The sequence below is a fragment of the Macrotis lagotis genome, chromosome 5, assembly GCF_037893015.1.
Source record: "Macrotis lagotis isolate mMagLag1 chromosome 5, bilby.v1.9.chrom.fasta, whole genome shotgun sequence".
Taxonomy (NCBI): domain Eukaryota; kingdom Metazoa; phylum Chordata; class Mammalia; order Peramelemorphia; family Peramelidae; genus Macrotis; species Macrotis lagotis.
Genome location: NC_133662.1, coordinates 266,666,593 through 266,688,356, shown reverse-complemented (window position 1 = coordinate 266,688,356; position 21,764 = coordinate 266,666,593). Strand labels below are relative to the sequence as shown.

The following is a 21,764-nucleotide window of genomic DNA, read 5'->3' as shown; positions in this document are numbered from 1 at the left end:
ACTGTGGGTAGCTTGCAGCCCATGGGCTGCATTTTGGACAGCCTGCTTCTAGATTATAAATTGAAGAGTATGATCTATTTTTGTAGAGAGCATTTTCTCACAGGTCAAGTAAATCACACGTTGGGTAAAAGAAAAAGGGCAAGTCATATACTCAGGTGAAGAGCCCTGACTTTACCAGTACAATAAGAGGGAAGCATGGTTAGGAAACAGTTTGCCTGAAAAAGATCTAGGAGTCTTAGTGGACTGCAAGCTCAATAAGAACCCAAAGCATGATATGGCAATGGGCATATATTCAATGAGGTGGGCATGTAGTGAGGGACCTAATAGAATTTTAAGCTGCATGAAGAGATCTAAAAGTCACTTCCCAAAATAAGGAGGTTATTTTTCAGTTGTTTCACTCAGGTTTGACTCTGTGATCCCATTTGGCAGTTTTCTTGGCAAAGTACTGGAGTGGTTTGCCATTTCCTTTTCCAGCTCATTTTACAAATGAGGAAACTAAGGTCTGTGGAGTTAAATGCATTGTCCAGGGTCACACAGCTTGATGTATCTGAGGTAAGGTTTGAATTCAGGAGGATGAGCCTTTTTGACTCCAGGTCTGGTGCTGGGTGTATTTGGGACCACTCATCTGCCTCAAGGAGGTGATGGTCCTTCTTATCTATTCAGTTCCACTTAAGGACACATTTGGAGTCAGTAGGTAGAGAGACTTTGGGGGACACTGGTGTCCCCTTATAAAGGAACAGTGGTTGGGAGATTAAAATCAACTGGAATACCTGAAAGATTGTAATACCAATAACTAGAGTGGGGTGACTGAGGATCCAAATGCAGAGGGTGATGAAAGCATCTAGAGAATGTCCATGTAAAGGGCCTTAAGTTTTGTTCATATGGCCATTAGCTGATAGAACTGGGAATGAGGATCCTGGAGAAGAGCAATTCTGAGGGAACCCCTTCTCTCCAAGTGTTTGAAAGGGATGTACTCAGCTCTTCTTTCTAGAAAATTCCTACCAGAGGCTGGATGCCCTTTATTGTCAGAATGTTATAGGGGGGCATGTGGGTGGGAAGAGAGGCCACTGAGCTCCCTTCCACTCTAGAGATTCTGTGAAATGGGAGGTAACTGGACATCCTCACCCACTTCTACCACCAAATGCAGCTGCAACATAAAGTCCTTAGGAGGAACCCTGATGGCAGGCCAGATGCTGAGGAGTACCCAGTGATGGACCATGTCAAAGAGAGTCAGAAGGGAAGAGAGAGGGACTGACAGGGAGCTAACCTGTGAAAGGATGAGGCTATAGCTCTGAAATCAGTTTTCCACAAATCTGAGGGATTCTCAATATGACTATGCTTTCTCCTGATTTGATGTGAGAAGCAGAGATTGGCATTTTCTTTTTTGATTTTCCCCTTTGGGTGAATTCATCTTTTATCCGACACATAATGGGGGGAGAGAGCAAGAGAGACAGAGACAGACAGACAGACACACACACACACACACACATGCACACACACACACACACACACACACACACAGAGAGAGAGAGAGAGAGAGAGAGAGAGAGTCAAAGACAGGGACAGAGAGACAGACAGAAAGATTTACACCCAGAAGGGACCATAATTGGGTTTGATCACATCATTTTATAGATGAGGAAACTGAGGTACTGAGGGGGGGGCTGTAACTGGCCTATCAGCGGTTGATGCAGGGTTCACAGCCAACTCCTAGAGTCATAGAATTAGAACTGAAATAACTTTAGAAATCATCTTGTCCAATCTCCTCATTTATAGATGAGGAAACTGAGAACCACAGAGATGAAGTGACTTACCCATAGGCTCATTGATCTACAACTGAAAGGCACCTTAGCTTTTATCTGGTCCAAATTCCTTCATTGTACAAAGGAATATGAGACTATTCATTTGCCTAATGTTGCATAAGTCATAAGAATCAGAGCCAGGATTTGAAGCCAGACTCTGCCCCCAGATTCACTCCTCTTTGCTACTGAAGGGGCATAGTGCTTTCAGCTTCCTCTATATTTGGGTACCTATAGAGAGGGACCTAATGGGGTCTTCAGTTGCATGAAGAGATTCCCCAAATAAGGTGATTGTTATTTTTAAGTTGTTTCACTCAGGTTGGTCTCTCTGTGATCCCATTTGGGAGTTTTCTTTGCAAAGATACTGGAATGGTTTGCCATTTCCTTGGGACAAAGCTCCATTCACTCCACCCTAGTTATGAGTATTACAATTTTTCCATATTCCAGTTGACTTTAACCTCCCTCCCAATCACTGCTCCTTGATAAGGGGAACACCTTCAGTGTCCCCCAAAGGTTCTCCACCCACTGACTCAGTAAAAAGCTGAATGACTCTCAAAGCCCTCACATTACACAGGATGTCATCTCCTTTTCCCTCCCCCCACCCATGGTTGCCTTCCTCAGTGACAAGAAATCCATGGAGAGCAGAAGCCCTCCCTCCTCTCCTCTCCGTGGGTCTCTAGACTGTGACCAAGTCTTATTGTCTGTCTTCAGGAATTCATTTTCTGTCTCTTCTCTGTTCCATCTCTCTGGGGCTCCCTGGTCCACCTACCCCCTCCCATCTTCAGGCTGCAGCATCTCCCCCTTCCCCAATTTGCCAGGCAACTGGCTGGTTGCCTTCATTACTTTGATGCTAATACAATATAAACCATTCTATTGCCACCACTCCCTCCTCCTTCTCCTCCTCCTCCTCCTCCTCCTCCTCCTCACTGTCTTCTGGGGAGCTGAGCTGTAGCTGCCTTGGCCACATTCTCCTGACATGCTGATGTCATTAGTGCTCATACACTCTCTCTCCAGCTAATGAGGCGGCAGAAAGAAAATTGAGGGGGGGAATCATACAGGAACATTGCTTTAGCTAGAGATGGAGGGATCAAATGAGAACAAGAAAATCAGGGCTAAGGTATTTATGAGTTTCCCAAGCTGCCTCTCCAAGGGAGAGCAAAGCACAGTCCTTGGACCAGCAGCCTGCTTTTAACCACATTAGCCCTTGCTTGTTTTTGAATACTGCTGATGCAGAGTCATAACCAGGGTGGGGTAACTAGAGCCTTGCCTCAGGGTGCCAAAATTTGTAGGGTGCTAAGAGTCCTTGTGTTCCTTCAGTAGGCAAAGTCAACTAAGTTTAGTACCTAATTAAGAAGATTTTTAAGAAATAATCAATATAAGGAATTTTCAATGAACAGCTTCCCCTACTAAAGCAGATTGGCCCTTTTCCTTCCAATTTTATAAATCTCTGAGGAAAGCTGTTTGACCCATTGAGTGGGTAAGTGACTTTCCCATCAGGACCACTAAGTCAGTATATGTCTGAGATAGGATATGGACCCCTTGTTTGTGACCCCAAGATCAGCATCATCTCTCACTTAGGGGGAATAATTAATACAGTAGAAGCTCCTGAGGAGAAGTGCTCTTCTTCCCTCTGGGACTTCTACTCCCCCAACCCTATCCCTGCTCTTTCGCATCCCCCTCTATCCCCCATTCCACCAGTGTGTGTCTTCTGGATCAGACTGCCCAGTGTCTGTGTGCCTTGCCCTTTTCCCTCCTTTTGAAACAGTTCTACTGTCCCCGGGTCTGAGTATTTCTCCACCTTAAGCTGAATGGATCTCAAAAGGTTGACTGGAGCCCACGTGACCCAGACATCAGAATGACCTCATTTCATCTCACCCATTGAAATGCAAATAAAGTTTATAAATGGAATTGGAAAGGATCTCAGAGCTGGTGGTAACCCTTATTTCAAGGAGCTCGAGCCCAGAGAAGGGAAAGCTTTGAACTCCCAAAGGTAGAAGGTAGCAGGGGCAGGATCTAACAGAGCCTGTCTCTGTCTCTAGAGCCAGCATTCTTCCCACTATGCATTGCTTCCCCAAAATATGTGTGTCACTGTCAGGGCCCAGAGGGTAAGGAACCCTATACTCTGAGTCTCACCTCTGATAAAACCCCAGTAAATCACCTAATTTCCCTGGGTCCATCTGTAAAATGGGAGCTGTAATTGCATCTTCCTCACAGAGTTATTTTGAACCTCAAACCATCATAACTGGAATTCATATAACATATAGAGGTTTTCATAAGATGCTTTTCAAATCTTCCAATGCAATGTAAATACCAGCTATGATGATTATTAATGAGAACCCAGAGACTTGGGCTTAGTCCTGACTCTGTCTCTGTGACCTGAGGCATGTTACTTATCTTCTCTCCCGGGCCAAGTTTCACTCAAAAACGGAGAGTCGTTTTGGCCTCTTCCCTCTCCTTGCAGCTGTTTAAATTCTCATGACACCTCCTCATCTTGTGATGAGACCTTCCTTGTCTTGAACAATGATGAGGCCAGATTGGATCAAAGAGATTTCACAGTCTTTTGAGCAAAATCTAAATCCCATGAGCTTCCTGTGTGACTTCAGGCCAGTCATATGTCCTATCTGGGCTCTAGCTTTTTTCATTTGAAAAATGACAGAGTTAAACTAGGTGATCTCCATGGTCCCTTCCAGCTCTAACTTTCTATGGTTGAATGAGAATTCAATTAATTAAGCATCTAGCAGACTCCTAGAAGTGATTTGCTCTCATAGTGATGGTACCAACATCTGCCTGTGGGTTCATGACCATAAAGTCAACTCCTTCTGAAGCTGGGGTTCTTAACTTCTATACATATTTAAAAGTCTAATAACCATATTTCATCATAAGCAGATTCCTCTAGATTCCTAGCTATTTATTTTGTGCATTTAACAACATGATTCTGAGAAAGGATTCTCCAGACTGTCTGCTGAGATGTAAGAAAGATTAAGAACTTTCCCCCCCTAAAGTGAAGAAGGAAGGAGGCCATAGGATTGGTGAGTGAGAGATCTGTCCATGACCTCTGAGGTCAGTGCTCCCACCCTTCTGTTCACTTGCTGGGATGGGGGAGCCAAGCACTTTACCTTCTCTCCTACCTTCTTGGAGGGGGGGTTCTCTGTTGGTCCCATAGACACATCTCCATAGTCAGACTGATTTTCTTTGACCAAACTGTCCCCTTCCAAAGGACTCTCCTGGACTTGAGTGCAGCTGCCCTGTTAGCCTTTGCCTGGGAATGATCAGTCACCATGGCAGAGAAGTCTGACATGGCCAATTCATCTACCTCTTGAACCCACGAGCAGCTCTGTCCTTCTGCCTGAGGGGACTTCCTTTTGTCTGGGAGCCACAAGCCCACAATCTGTGTCATATAGTGTCTGGAAAACCTTTGACATCCATGACTCCTTGATTCTATTGAAAGTATAGCTATTGGCCATAGACAGTGTGTTCTGTGATGTCCCATTATGCCCCTGGGGACCCTGGTCTTGGGGGCTGAAGTACTCCATGGAGCTGTCTTTGTGGTGTGCAGAGGCTCTGTTCAACTTCTGGGTAAGTAGAGCCTTCTCTTGGGGTGGGGGGAATCCTGTCACCTATGACCAAATAAAAGTTTGGTCACTAGGGAGTTTATTTTGTATTGGCAGCTATGTGGCTAAGCCAGAGGATACCAGAAATTGTTTGCTACCTGACATTGGATCCCAAAAGGCATAGGGCCCTTTTCCCACAGTTTTTTATTTTTGTTTTAGCCAGGCATTGGGGTTAAGTGACTTGCCTAAGGTCACACAGCTAGGTAATTATCAAGTATCCGCCTAGCTGCCCCATAATCCACAGTTGGACTAGACTTCCTTCAGAGGCTCCCTAGTCCAGCCCTCTCATTTTACATATGGGAAATTCAGGCCCAGAGATATTAAGTAACTTGAACGCAGGGTCAGATAGCTCACAGATGTCTGAGGTAGGACTTAAACCCAGTTTTTCCTTCATCCAAGTCCAGCATTGTGTCTCCTACTCCTTGCAATGTCCCTAGCACCTACCTCACAAATTTGTTGTGAGAAGTTATTCCTTATCTCCTTATTGCTATCGAAATTCCTTCCTAATTCCTTAGTCTTCCTTAGTGCAGCCCTGAATTAATGACAATAGAGGACTTGTAAGACCTTTTCTGCTCCTGAATTTGTACCCATTCTTCAAATGAACACTGAAAATCATGAGGTATGCATGGAGCCCTCACTGTGCCAGGCATGTCTCTCTGAGCCTCAGTTTCCTTCTCTGTAAAATGAGGGGGTGGGAGTAGATGATGGCTTCTAAAGCTGTTTCCCATTCTGAATCTATGATTAAGTCTGTAAATACCCATATAAATATATAAATATATTTAAGACAAATGATTGCTTCTTCAAATGGTACCTTCTCAAAAGCCCCTGGCCAGATCCTCTGGGCCCCATGGTTAAGGAGTATTTGCACCGTCTGATGGGGTCTGCACTCTCTCTTGAAGGAGGCAGTCTGCAGAGCACAGGCCATGGGGGAGGTGCCATTGTAGTCAAAAACGTTCACCTTTGCTTGGTTCTGCAGCAGCAACTGGACCAGGAGGTGATTGGCATTCTTGCAGGCCTTGTGGAGGGGACTCTTCTCTTCCTCATCGGTGGCATTGGCATCTGCACCCTGGCACAGCAATAGGCGACACACCTCTAAATAGGACTCCTGATGATGGGGCTCCCAACTTTGGCCACAAGCTAGGTTGAGGGGTGTCTCTTCATGGCTGTTCCGAGTGTCCACACTGGCCCCATGCTGTAGGTACAGGAGTGTGTGATCCGCAAGACCATGTTTTGCTGCTACGTGAAGTGGGCTTTCCTGGCCCTCGCTGCTTACTTGGTTTATCTGGGCACCATGCTTCAGCAGCATCTGGGCACATCTGTCAAAGGACAGAAACATGGATAGAGGGATGATGTCAGCTGACCCCTTAGCAATCTCATGCCCGAGCCAGGCATCTGGAACAAGAGGGAACCCAGTTATTATTTTTAACAAAAGCCAGGAGAATATAAGCTTCCTGAGGACAGGGACAGTTTTACTTTTGTCTTTGCCTCTGTACTACCTAACCCAATGCCTGGTACGTGGTAGCCCTCCATATCCTTAATTCCCTAGGGACAGCAATATGGGGCAGTAAATAAAGCACTGGCCTTGGAGTCAGGAGGACTGGAGTTTGAATCCAGTCTCAGACTTTTGTGACCTTGGGCAAGTCACTTCACCCTGATTGCCATACATCCAGGACCATCTCCAGTCATCCTAATTCTTATGTGGTCACTGGACCCAGAGAACTGTGGAGGAGAAAGTGAGGCTGGGGACTTACCCAGTCCCCCTCACTCAAATCCAATTCATGTTCTTGTCATGGTATCACCTCCCCTGATGTCATGGTCTTCTTTGAGAATGAAGGACAGACATCATCAACATCAGTTCCCTATTATCAAATCCTATAAAATGGCTATAAAATATTCCCCCCCTCCATACCAGCATTAGGAAGTTCGTGGAATTCTGTGGACCATCTGCTGAAATATTTAAGAACTCACACTTTGTGTTTCCATATAAGCAGATAACAAATTGGTGGTGTTGGTGATCAGTAGGAATAGTAGTGGTAGTAGTAGTAGCAGCAGGAGCAGCAGCAGCAGTCGACATTGTTATTATAGAAAGTGGCAGAGAATTCTCTAATAATTTGTGGGACAGGTGCCATCTCCATGGAAAGAGAGCATTCCTCCTTTCAGCCTCCCTGCCCCAGTTATTTCACCACTCTGATCTCTCCCCTTCCCCATGACACTGACACAGTGCTTTAAATGACAGGGAGCCCCTCATCTTCAATATCTTATTTGAACCTCATGCCAACCCTGTGACAAAAGTACCACAGTATCTATTATTTCCATTTTATAGAGGGGAATACTGAGAGTTAGACTGTGTGACTTGTTTTGGATCACCCCTACTAAATGTCTGTGGTGAGATTTGAACCCAGGTCTTTCTGCCTCCAAGTCCAGTGCTCTATTCTCTATAATACAATGAGAACAACACTATCAACAATCACAACAAAGACTACTACTTCTGCTGCCGCTACTAGTGGTATTTCTACTTACAACCCGAGGCTGGATTTGCACTCGGGTCTTCTCTCGGTCCAGTGCTTATCCATTGTGCCACCTGTCATTGAAACAAATGTCCTCACCGATAGAGTCATAGAAAGTCACATTTGGAAGGGACCTCAACGCCCATCTAATCCCAGCATCTCCTTTACCGCATCCCTGACAATTCACCATGCACTCTATGCTGGAACATTTTCAGTTAGGGGGAACTCACTCCCTTCCAAGTCAGCCTGTTCATTTCCCACTAGGTCTAATTGTCAGGACAGTCTTCCTTCCCTGACATCCGAATTTAACACTCCTGACCTCCCCGTTGCTCCTGGTTTTGTCTTCTGGGGTCAAATAGAAAAAAAAATACACACTTCATTTTCTTCAAACGCTGAGGATACAGATTATGGGACCCTTAGAACTGATCTCAGCATTCCAGGCATGGGCTCAAGGGGGCAAAGTCTACTGCGTCTCTCTTAATGCAGCTGAGGAAAGGTCTTTGGTTGTTAAATCATGCATGTGATTCGTGGAAGACTTGTGCTCACTATGACTTCCAGGTCTTCCTCCCTTGACACTTGTCTAGCCATTCTGTGCTTCTGAGATTATATATTATGAAGTCATTATTTGAGGTAGGATAGTACAGTGGGAAAGGGAGGAGATTTGGAATCAGAAGGCCTCAGATGAATTGTGGTTGTCATTTAACTAAAAAGGACTCTAATTTTCTTTATCTCTAAAAGTAAGGGAACTCTCAGGTTCCTCCCAGGTTTAAACTTAGGATCCTTTGAACTAAAGAGTGGGTTTCCCCATTCGACTATAGATTTAAGATCCAGCGCTTTCAGTCTTAGGACCAGAATGCATCTGGGGTAGCTCAGAACCCCTGGAAATGGCAAGGCCAGAAGGAAATAAGCAGGGGCAGATTCAAAGTGGGAGGAGGCAGGTCACAGGAAAAGATGAGTAAGCAGCTCCAAATGCAGATGGCCTGAATTGCAGAACCAGGCTGGGGGCCAACAGGCCTTCGGATAAGAAGTCCCACTGTGGCCTTAAAATAACATTCCATTTACAAAAGTTTTATTTACAAACAGCTTTTCAGGAACACACTTAAAACACCACAAGACATCTGCTATAGATGGAAGGCCCTGGCTCACTGGCTTCCAGGAGCTAGGCAAACCCTTCTTATGTCCCAGAACTTTTCTTATGTTATTAATTCATTAATCAGTCAATCTATTAGGTCACTCAGCAGACCACGCTATCCAACGTCCCATTTGCTCGACAGCCACTCTGCTGCCATAAAAATATCCACTCCTCTCCCTCTCCTCTCTACTTTTCACCTCTTACTCTAAGAACTCAAATCAGTGGAACTATTTATAGTCAGTTATCATTTGGAAGAGGGGGAAGAAAGCTGTTCTCCTTGGCCCTAGAAAGTAGACCTAGGAACAATGTACTGTCTGTGTGTGTGTGTGTGTGTGTGTGTGTGTGTGTGTGTGTGAAATCTCAGAAAGACAGATTTAGATTTCATTTTAGGAGAAAGGCAGATGAACTCTGCCACAACTTTTGTCACAAAGGAGTTGCCAATCTGCTCCCTGATGGTTTCCCTGACCAAAATGCCCCACTCTGGATGCCATTTCTGCCTGATGTTGCTCCCCCCCTTAGAATGTAAACTCCATGAGGATGAGGGTTTTCTGCTTTCATATTCATAAAAGTGCAATAAATGCTTTTTATTCACTCATCCAGGGCTTACTATGTGCTAAACTGTGCACTAATAATAAGATGGTAAATGCTTAAGATTTGCAAGTGCTGTCCAAGTAGCATCTCATCTTGTTTTCCTAAAAGGTAGGTGATTTTATTATTCACATTTTACAAATGAGGAAACTGAGCTAGAAAGAGGTTAAGTGACTTCTTAAGGGTCACATGACTAATAGAAACTGCTTTTGACCCTGAGTCTTCCTGACTGCAGGTCTATCATCCTAACCCCCGAATCACCTAACCAAACACTGAGGGTATTGAAAAGAATGAGATCCTCACTTCCCATGTTGCTCCTCTTCTGGATATTAGCCATGTTAATTAGAAACAGTATCATATAAGAGAGTGGGCCTAAGTCATAGTCACCAAGCTGGATCCTCCCTGAAAGCTCTAGAGAATTCAGGGATGTTCCATCACATTGCCAGAAGATGGGACCATGGGATTTGATCCCTAAGTGAGCCTCCCAATTCTAGAACTACAAACTGCATCCCTAACTCCAGGTCCTGTTGTCTTAGAGAAATGGCTCCAGGATGAACGTTAATGGGATGCATTAGGAGCTTTCCTATCTAGACTGAGGTGAGGGTTTTGTCTCACTGTATCTTGTGTTACTGCATTTGCAGTTGGGAGTGGGGATTGAGGGCATCAGGTTTAACCATCACAGTTTAAGGGAGGATGCCGACAAGTTGGGTAGCATTCAGAGGAGGAAGGTGGTCATCAGATGATGAAGAGTCTCCAATTCAGATTGTGGGAGTCGTGCCCCAAGGACTTTCTGGAGCAGAGAACACTTCTATGGCGTTTTCCCCCCAAATTTGTGAGGGACCATCCTATGGATCAGGGATTCACCTAGTTCTGCTTAATCCCGGAGAGGGTGGCATTGGAAAAGGGCAGATGTGGGGTGGATGTAAGGGAACATTTCTGAATATTCACAGCTTTCCAGGGTGCACACTTTGCCTTAGCAGCAGGGGACAAACACCAGGGAATTGGTCTCGCTTTGCTATGAAGCCCAAGTCATACGTTTAGAGCTGGAAGGGATCTGAGAAGTCCCCAAGTCCAACCTCCTTAGTTTACCGATGACAAAACAGACCGACAGACAAGCCAACAGGTAGCAGAGGTTCAAATAGCCCTGATTCCCATCATTCCCAGTAGCCATCTTGGTTTGTAATTGCCAACAATTATAAAGTATCTTCCTAATGTCAGTTAAACAATTAGAAAGTTTCTTCCTAAGTAGTTAGTTAGTCAAATAATTGGAAAGTATCTTCTTAAAGTGTCAGAAAAGTCATTAAAAAGTATCTCCTCAAGTAGTCAGTCAAACCATTAGAAAGTAACTTCTGGAGTAGTTGGTCCAAAAACAATTACAAAGTCTCTTCCTAAGTAGTTAGTCAAACAATTAGAAAGTAACTTCTGGAGTAGTCTTAGTCAATTGGCCAACAATTCTTGTTGCTTTGTGCTGGGGAATACAAAGACTGGACCTTTTCCTTAGGAAGTCTCATTCTTTTTTTTTTTTTTTTTTTTTAGGGCAATAGGGTTAAGTGACCTGCCCAGAATCATATAGCTAGGTAATTATTAAGTGTCTGAGGCCGAATTTGAATTCAGGTACTCCTGACTCCAGGGCTGGTGTTCTCTCTATCCACTGTACCATTGAGCTACCCTAGGAGCCCCCATTCTTGTTTTTTTGTTTTTGTTTTTGTTTTTTAGTTTTTGCAAGGCAATGGGGTTAAGTGGCTTGCCCAAGGCCACACAGTTAGGTACTTATTAAGTGTCTGAGACCGGATTTGAACCCAGGTACTCCTGACTCCAGGGCCGGTGCTTTATCCACTGTGCCACCTAACCGCCCTGCCACCATTCTTGTCAAAAAAAAAAAACTGTGCAAGCATGGTCAGGAAGGTTTCCTCTTTTTTAAAAACATCTTTTTATCTTCAGTGCCTTAGGTCAGTGACTGGCTCATGGCAGGCATTGAATGAATGACAGATATTTATTAAGGGTTATGCCAAGATCTGGGAAATACAAACACAGAAGTTGAAAGGAAAAAGAAGAGCATGGAGACATGGTAGATGGGCTGATGGACTTTGAATGAGAAAGATCTGTGTTCAAACCCAGCCTTTTGTAGGTCGTGGGACCTGAGCAAGCTAGGAGGCTTTCTGAGTCTCTCTTTCCTTATCTATAAATTAGAGATCATACCAGAGCAGTCCCTTCTCAGGGCAATTGGGAAGCTTAAATAAGATCATAAGTGAGACAATCTGCAGTTTTCAAATCACTCTATTTACCATGTCAATGACTGTTATTATCATAAATGTGTCCTCCCTCCCTAAAGGAGTTTGCTGGAAAATGTATTGCACCCTCTATAAGATCCCAAGTTCTCAGTAACATGGAAACCTTTCCAGGAGGCAGTGGACCAGAATCTCTCATGCAACTTCCTGGGATGTGGTTCATTTTTTCCTAGAGAGTTTGTCTGCATTTTTTCTTAACATGACAAGTTAGTTTGCTGGCCCTGGAGGGGCCAGATTAGTCACCAATACCACCCCTGAATTCTAACAGTAGATGAATTTCTGGGGTTCCACCTGTCCTAGATTTTCTCTCAATATTTTCCATTGATCTGAGGAGAAAGTCAAACCAAAAGAAGCCCAGGCTCATAAAATGTGGATGAGAGTCATGTGCTCTGAGCTATGGACCAATAAGAACAGAAAACACAGCATTACCCCAAAGTATGAGTTCTATGTACCGGACTCTTGTGACCCTCAACTTAATTCCAAACTACCACTCACTTAGGGTTCTGATACTCCATGTAAGGAATTTTTACTGATTTTGTCACCCCTCTCTACATTGCATTTGTATCATAGACTCTAGATTCTGAGGACCTTTTATGTGAATTAGCTGTATGACCTTGGCCAAGTCCCTTAACTATGCTAGGCCTCCTCTGTAAAAAAGAAAAGCTGGGAATGTGTATCCTCTGAGGCATTTTCTCCAGTGCAAGGTATCAGTCTTTGACCCTGCCAATGGAGACTGTCACCCTAAAGCTTGGAAGGCTCTGGGGGTTACCCAGATTTGACCTGAGTGCCACAGGCCTAAGTCCAGGGTCTGTGAGCAGGTGTCATCATATCCTAAGAGACAGGCAGAAGTCAAGAAGGCCTAGAGTCAACTTGTGGACAGCCTCATTGTGAACTGAGTATAAATATCACCCCTGTCTGAGAATGCCAGAGTCACTGTGTGTCCAGGCTTCACAGGCCAGCAACAGGAGATACTGTTGTTTAAATAGTTTCTGATAGGAAGCAACTCAGATAAACACACCCTCCCTCCCTCCCTCCCTCCTCCCCACCTCCAATCATCTCCAATTAGAAGGACTCTATCAAGCTCTGAGGTGACAGGAAGGGAAACATTCTTTCCCACTGCCTCCTTTTATTACCAGCAATAGAGAATTAATTAATTTGATCCAAATTCACCTAGACTAAGCCTTGTCAACCTTCTATATTTAATTTTAAGGAATGTGTGGCTGCTTGGTCAGAGGCCCAGTCTATGACTTTCCAAGGACAAAAGGAAGATGCTGAGATCTCTCTTTGTTTTGCACTTCCCTCATTCAGCAATAGTCATTGGCTCTATCTTGCTTCCAAGAGAAAAAAGAAACTGCTCCACAAAGTCCCTCACAGTATGGTTCCACCTTTCTAGGTTTATTAAACATATTCTTCTTTTTCCCAAATACTGTGTCCAGGCCAAAATGGTTGTTGGAGGGGGTACAGTGTCTTTGAAAATAGAAAACCTGGGCTCAGTTCCAATTCCTATACTTCTGACATCTGACCTCCAACCCATGATTTAAATCTCTTGCCTCAGTCTTCTCATCTGTAAAATGAGATGGCCTTGAAGAAACCTTCTAAATATGCAGTGCATTGAACTGGTTCCCTTGCAAAAGATCAGAACTGGATCTCCAAAAAGAACTCATGGTGACCTAGGAAATCTTGTTAATTGTTTCCTCAGGTGAAGTCATCCATCATGGCTGTTTACAAGAGTTATTTCTATCTTACCACAAGCCAATGACATGCTGTGTATTTCTTGTGGGTGTTCATGTACCCTATTAATTACACCCATCAGATATTTTGGGGATCACTGGGGTGGGTAGGAAGGAATAGAGGCCTCAGCATGGGAGTTTCTTCCAGATTCTGAAGTCCTCTGTGAGCTTTGGTGTGGGCCCACCTCAGATTGCAGGGAGGGCCTCCCAAGGTGCAACCAAGGATGCAATTGCTGCTGATCTTGGAGCAAAGAATCCTCACCCCCTAAAGCACCTTCCATGGACTTGCACAAACATACCTCAGGGATATAGCAGGTTGTAGGGGAACAGATGCAGACCCATGGGGAAGCCACTCCTGAATAGCTGCCTCCCAATCCTCATAGTCACCTTGTTCTGCCAGGAAGATATCTTACCGGCTTCCCATCTAGGCTCAATACCAGTGTTGTGAGCACAGCATAGAATGACAGACAGTATCACAGTCTGAACTTCAAAGAATCTCAGAGGTTTCTGGTCTACCCTAGCTCTGAATTGGAACCCCTCTATGTCATATTGGACAGGAGGTTATCCAACCTGTCCTGGATACATTCCCAGAGAAGGGGAATATTCCATCTCCTGGGGCAGCCTAGGTCAATTCTGGATGATTGGAATGAAGAAGTTTTGGTGGGTGCTTCTGTTCATTGTCCTCTGGGACCAACTAGAATAGTCTAATGCTCCTTCCACATGATGGGTGGCATCCTTCCCATCTTTGAGCCATCTGTACCCAGGATTCCTATACCTTCCGTGCCTTTATACAAGACACTGATGAATAGACCAAGAGCACCAGGTTAAATGAGGTCCTTGGAGCACTCCACTGGAGACCTCCTTTGAAGTTGATGACTACTTGTTGGCAAAAGTCACCAAACTCGGGGCCCATCCAAAAGAAACCAGCCCCATGAGGCACCATTTTGTCTTACAAAGTTCTGGTTTCTTTTAAGACTCTGGCATCTCACTTTCTTTCTTTTTTTTTGTAAAGAAAGATTTTATTTTGAGTTTTACAATTTTTATCCTATTCTTGCTTCCTTCCCCCTGCCACAGAAAGCATTCTGTTTGTTTTTACATTGGTTCCATGTTATACATTGATCTCAGTTGAATGCGATGTTAGTGAAATCAAGTACTTAAGGAAGAAAAAATAAAGTATGAGATAGTAAAATTACAAAATAATAAAACAATTTTTTCCTAATTTGATGGTAATAGTCTTTGGTCTTTGTTCAAAGTCCATAATTCTTTATCTGGATACAGATGGTATTCTCCATTGCAGATAGCCCCAAATTGTCCCTGGTTGTTGCACTGAAGGGATGAGCAAGTCCATCAGGGCTGATCATCACCCCCATGTTGCTGTTAGGGTGGACAATGTTTTTCTGGTTCTGCTTATCTCACTCAGCATCAGTTCATGCAAATCTTTCCAGGCTTCCCTGAATTCCCATCCCTCCTGGTTTCTAATAGAACAATAGTGTTCCATGACATACATAGACCACAGGTTGCTAAATCATTCCCCAACTGAAGGACATTTACTTCATTGCCAATTCTTTGCCACCATAAACAGGGCTGCTATGAATATTTCTGTACAAGTGATGTTTTTACCCTTTTTTCATCATCTCTTCAGGGTATAGACCCAGTAGTGGTACTGCTGGATCAAATGGCATGACATCTCACTTTCCATGAGAAGCTAAAAGGTTCTTTGTTTGGTAAAGATTTGGGGTCTAGCTGCTGTTGGATGACCATCTGACCTTTGGCCAAGCAGAGATTCCTACCCTAGAAGCTGTCTTAAGCCTCCGGAAATTCCTTCTGTCATCAGGGCTGCTCTTTACCAGCCAGAATCCCTTGTGACAAACCAGAGGGGCTGGGAGACAAAGAACCCTCATCTTATTTTCAGTGTTAAGTAAATGGATGTGATGAGCCCGTCGGGTTACATCAGGGTGACTGCTGTAGGCAAGAGGCTGCTTGGATGACATCAAGGCAAAACAATGTCACCCCTGATGGGCCTGGGCAAGGGCAATTGGTAGCAGTATTGGAGAGAGCTGATGCTGCCTAGGGGCCAGGTGGGAGTGAGCCACCCACAGTCTTGAGAAAGGAGGGGGGTGCACATGTCAACTGCCTGGGGGTCCATGGGCCAGCACATATGAACATATGTGCTATACAAACAAATAATAGCATGTCTATATGTGTGGGCTTACATTTTATGCAATATGAACAAATACACACATGTATGTATGTCTCGGTCCCTCCAATGTCCTGTATTGTATATTCACATTCCAACATGAGTGTATTATTCTGTGATGTGTATGTCAGATCCACCTGTATGTGCAATCACAAACCTATATGTATGATATGTGTAAGCATAGACCTGCATACTTGTACATGTGGGCTACAAGTCTATTAATAGACTTTAGTTCATACACCAAGGATTCATGGGCCAGATTTCCCAATTGCCTTATAAAGTACAAATCACAGCATCTTGTGACTTTGATGGAGGCTCTGTTTTCCTTGGGTTACAGGCCTGGTTCAGAGCCCCTCTTGAGACAATCCTGATCCCTTCCCTTCCCTTCCCTTCCCTTCCCTTCCCTTCCCTTCCCTTCCCTTCCCTTCCCTTCCCTTCCCTTCCCTTCCCTTCCCTTCCCTTCCCTTCCCTTCCCTTTTTCTCATTTGGAAAAGACTCAGGCTGTGGGAATATCACATACAAAAAATGACTCAAGAAATAGCCCATCTTGGGGCAGGACTATTCAACAACAAACCCTGGGAAGGAGGGAAAAGACAGGTGCAGAATCACATGGATTCTTATTTTCCAGTGCATGATGTTCTTTGAAATGTAGCCTGTCTCCAAGTCACTCAAAGGTGGTTCTCAACTCCTCCCTGTAGGGAGGCAACTCTGAGGGTTCAAGAATGTGTTTCTACATTGTCCACCCTAGCAGCAACATGGGGGTGATGATCAACTTTAATGGACTTGCTCATTCCATCAGTGCAACCATCAGGGACAATTTTAGGGTATCTATGATGGAGAATGGAGAATACCATCTGTATCCAGAGAAAGAACTGTGGAGTTTAGAAAAAGACCAAAGACTATTACCTTCAATTTTTTAAAAAAAGTATCTTATTATGTAATTTTGCTGTCTCTTATACTTAATTTCTTCCTTAAGGATATGATTTCTCTCTCATCACATTCAATTTGGATCAATGTACAACATGGAAGCAATGTAAAGACTATCAGACTGCCTTCTGTGGGGGGTGGGGGGAGGGAAGTGAGATTGGGGGAAAGTTGGAGAATTAAAAAACAATTAAAAACCAAACATGTTTCTAGTACAGTTTCTCACAAGTCCCCTATACTGAGGTCTCCACTGATTTTGCAGTTGACATGAATTAGCCTACAGATTGAATTAGCCTTTAGTTTGGGCTATTTACTAAAGCAGTATATTAGGACTAGTATCCACTGAATACTTAGAGTTCAAGGGAGAATGGGCTCAAGTTTAGAAAGGATGTGAGTAGTGATTCAGTTGCTTCTTACCTGGATGTCCTTATCTTATTCCTGGAGTCCCTATAATGTTCTCCTGACTTACATGAAACTCTCTGCTATACCCTAAATCTCAAGATCCTCAGAGAACCTTGATATTGCAATCCTTTAATAATTTCCCTTCCCTGAGGGTGCTCTTCCTTGGAAGATTTAGTGTGCTCATTCTTGGCTACAGACTGGAAGTATTGCCTGATGCTGGTCCAGGCTTGTCAAAGACATAATCAGTGGGGGTGGGGAACCAGAGAGTGGAACAGTCCACTCCTTTGTGGGTTCACTCCTTTCTTGCTCCCTGTTGCCTCTGATACAGACTCAAAAAGTCTGCCTTCTTAAAGAACTCCTGAAGTTTGATTTCCAAATGGATTGCTGTAAGGAACCTCCTGGAATGGTCTCCTTTGATCGACCTAGGCCCAGAGGAACAGAATTATTTAAAAGATTAATTCCAATACATTTTATCAACTGATTTCATCTAGTGCTCCCTTCCTCCAATCATGAACGCCATTTATTGTTTGATTGGTTTGGTAACTCAAAGAGGCATTGATAAAAGCATGGTGGCTAGAGAATCTTTTTTAGTTATATTTAATTGGAATGGGGAGGTGACATACCTCTCTAACACGATCTGTTCTACCCTATTCTATTCTACAAACAATTCCCAAATGTGCCCTATGTCTATGATGTTCTACAGTTGGCTTAGCAGGGTGCTAGCTCATCTTGTTGTTTCATCTATAATAGCAGGTGGGACTAGCACAGTGTATAGGAAAGGACATTACCCTTGGATATGCCAATACTGGCTTTGAGCTTTATCTTAGTTAGTAGCTTAGAGCAGCAGGGTGGCACAGTGGATAGGGCACAGGTTTTGGACTTAGGAGGATGGAGTTCAAATCCTGCCTCAGACACTTGGCACTTCCTGATCACCTTGCATTCAGGGTCACTTCCAGTCATCCTGATTTATATCTGACCACTGGACCCAGATGGCTCTGGAGGAGAAAGTGAGGCTGATGATTTAGCAAGCCCCCTCTCACTCAAATCCAATTTGTGTGGCTGCACCAACATCACCTCCCTGATGTCATGGTCTTCTTCAAGAATCACCAGCATAGACCTTAGGTAAGACATTCTTGATCTCTCAAATAGGGACAAGAATATGTAGAATCTTAGTGTGAGAAGGAACCTTGGAGGGCACTCTTGGTTCAGAATCCGAGTGTCCCAGAGTGAGAAGAAATGAGAAGGCACAATTTGTGCCTAAGAATTCCATTAATGACTTGCCTGACAAATGGTCATTTGGCTTTGTTTGAGGAGCTCTAATGAAAGGGGAGCTCACTACCTTTCAGGGCAACCAATCCATTCCATGAATATATAGTCTAATTTTCTCTCAAGGGCCAAGAAGAACAAAGTATATCCCTCTTCCACTTTTCAAATTCTACTAGAAGGCAGCTTCTTCTGCCTCTACTCCCAAACCTTCTCTTCTAGTGAAATAATCCTCCTTCTTTCTACTGACCTTCATAGGTAAGGATTTCTGATTCCACTCACCATCCTAACCCTCCCTGCACATTCTCTACTCTCTCTATATCCTTCCTTATCAATATTAATGTAATTCTTTGAAGTTTTCAAAGCATCTCAGGAGCTCGGTGACATAAGCATATATTGGAGTTTCCACCCAAGTCTGGAGAGTTTTGTTCACTGTTGTGTAGAGAAGAGATGTGACTTCTGACTGAACATGATTCTTCAGGTCTGCTTGGAGAATTTATTGGGTTATGCTAGAAATCCTTCCAAGACATATATGAACAGGGAAGTTGCTCCCTCAACATGTCCTTGATTTCCAGCTAACTTCCATAGAGATTGCAAAGAGAGAGGATGTTCTCTGAGATGAGATTGACCCTTTCCTTGAATTGACTCAGATAGATTTTGCTTTCATCTGAAGAGCTCAGTCTCTTTTGTGTCTATTTTTTAGTCATCTATTCTTATTTGCCTAAATTCCCTGCCTTCTGGCTATTGTTTAGCATGGATAAATGCACTTACTTGCTCTTCTCCACTTATGATGATCACTTGTGTAACTAGCATTGGTGGGGAGAGGCCAATCTGGGACTACATTGGAAGATTGAACCAGGAAGTGACTGGTTCTGACCTAGAGGCACATACCTTTGGACTACCATTATTTGAGGAGACTGGGGACATGGATACTTTTAGTCCAATACTCCTCTTGGAAAACTACAAGACAAATACCCTAATTTTGGTGCAATGTTCCTTTGGCTTGCATGCTTTCCTTCCTCTTCCCATGCATCGTGCATGATTAACTCTTGGCTCTCCTCCTTTCTGAATAGGTAAGTTGGACTTCAGATCACAGCTAATCAGGTCACCTGTGAAGGAGCATACATATATGTTCCAAATAGGACAGGAAATTGAATCAAAGAGAGCTGAAGTGATTTACTTAAGGCCAGACAGCTAGTAAGTATCTGAGTCAAAATTCAAACTCAAATCTTCCTGAATCTAGGTCTAGCACTCTATTTGCTCTTCTACCCTGTTGCCTCAATGTGGTGTCCCTCATGTTAGTGATGAGGAAACTGTTAACTTGCTTGAGATCACTTAACTAAACTATAGCTTGCATCATTTCCTTCTCGGAGCTTCCTCCTTCCCTTCCCTCCTCCTTCTCTTCCCACCTCTTTTCCTCTCTCTCCCTCCTTCCCTTCCTTCTTCCCTTCCTCATTTTCTTCCTTCCTACCTCTTTCCCTTCCTTCTTTCCTCTCTCTCTCCCTTCTTCCCTCCCTCCCTCTTTTCTATTCCTCCCTTCCCTTCCTTCCTCCCCTCCTTCCCTCCTTCCCTCCTTCCTTCCTTCCTTCCTCCTTCCTTCCTTCCTTCCTTCCTTCCTTCCTTCCTTCCTTCCTTCCTTCCTCCTCCCTTCCTTCCTCCCTCCCTCCCCCTCCCTCCCTTCCCTCCCTCCCTCCCTCCTTCCTCCCTCCCTCCCTCCTTCCTCCCTCCCTCCCTCCCTCCCTCCCTCCTTCCTTCCTTCCTTCCTTCCTTCCTTCCTTCCTTCCTTCCTTCCTTCCTTCCTCCACTCCTTCCTTCCTTCCTTCCTTCCTTCCTTCCTTCCTTCCTTCCTCCCCTCCCTCCCTCCCTCCCTTCCTTCCTTCCTTCCTTCCTTCCTTCCTTCCTTCCTTCCTTCCTTCCTCCCCCTTCCTGCCTTCCTTCCTCCCTTCCTCCCCCTCCCTCCCTTCCCTCCCTCTTTCCTTCCTCCCTCCCTCCTTCCTTCCTCCCTCCCTCCCTCCTTCCTTCCTTCCTTCCTTCCTTCCTTCCTTCCTTCCTCCCTCCCTTCCTTCCTTCCCTCCTTCCTCCCTCTCCCCTCCTCCCTTCCTCCCTTCCTCCCTTCCTTCCTTCCCTCCTTCCTCCCTCCCTCCCTCATTCCTTTCCTTTCTTCCTTCCTCCCTCCCTCCCTTCCTTCCTTCCTCCCTCCCTCCTTCCTTCTTTCCTTCCTCCCTCCCTCCCCCCTCCCTCCTTCCTTCCTTCCTTCCTTCCTTCCTTCCTTCCTTCCTTCCTTCCTTCCCTCCCTCCTTCCTCCCCTCCTTCCTTCCTTCCTTCCTTCCTTCCTTCCTTCCTTCCTTCCTTCCCTCCCTCCCTCCCTCCTCCCTTCCTTCCTTCCTTCCTTCCTTCCTTCCTTCCTTCCTTCCTTCCTCCCTCCCTCCCTCCCTCCCTCCCTCCTTCCTTCCTTCCTTCCTTCTTTCCTTCCTCCCTCCCTCCCTCCCTCCTCCCTCCCTCCCTCCCTCCCTCCCTCCCTCCTTCCTTCCTTCCTTCCTTCCTTCCTTCCTTCCTTCCTTCCTTCCTTCCTTCCTTCCTTCCTTCCCAGCTCTTTCCTAGGTGCCAGAGCATGCTAGTGGCATAATCCATGCAACTCGCAGCACCAGTCATTGATGGGTTCATGTGGTCCTCTTCAATCCAAAGGACTACTAGTAGTAGTGGACATGGAAATCCCAAGCCAAAGCTTCCAATTCTTCAGCTGCCACGTTCTGCAGGTTTTAGGGACCAACCACCCCTAATCCCCATCTGAATGGCCTCATTGCAGTGCAAGCTGCTTGTGGACACAGTGCCAAGGAGACCAATTCCTGTGTTCCTATTGCTTGGTCCTCAGGAGCCCTGAGCTGGCCTTCTCCCAGCAGCCTCCCTGATCTCACTTCTTAGCTGGGGCATGTACATGGAAGCCAGGATGTATCTCCGAAGAGCTCTTGGCTGCCTGCTCCTTATTTCTCACCTGGAGTCATAATCATCTGATTAAACCCATCCTCATTAAATGCTTGGCAAGAGATAGAGATGTCACAGCAAGGATTCAGCACCACAGGCCCAGGGAACTGATTCATGGTCATTAAAGGGAAGGTTTTTTTTTTTTAAAAGAAGATCATAGACTGAGAGCTGGAAAGGACCTCATAGATAGTGTCTAATCCAAGCTCTTGTTTTAACAGGAGAGACTGAGGCTTGTGCAGTTTGGGGGGGAAGTACACTGATTCTGGAACAGAGACCTAGGTTCAAATCCTGCCTCTACTGACACTAATTGACTTTAGGCAAGTCAGTTCTTTTCTCTGAGTCTC

At 44.8% G+C, this 21,764-nt stretch overlaps 1 protein-coding gene across 4 annotated transcripts in view; it reads right to left on the bottom strand.

The window, feature by feature from the left end:
* The window catches only part of ASB18 (ankyrin repeat and SOCS box containing 18), a 64,262-nt gene that overhangs the window by 3,867 nt on the left and 38,631 nt on the right, over window positions 1-21,764 (bottom strand). For 3 of the 4 annotated variants that reach the window (XM_074189804.1, XM_074189802.1, XM_074189801.1), the window contains one exon: window positions 6,219-6,723. In XM_074189804.1, coding sequence (XP_074045905.1) covers window positions 6,219-6,723 — 505 coding nt within the window. The remainder of the gene's footprint in view (window positions 1-6,218; window positions 6,724-21,764) is intronic. The other variant, XM_074189803.1, reaches the window with a different exon arrangement.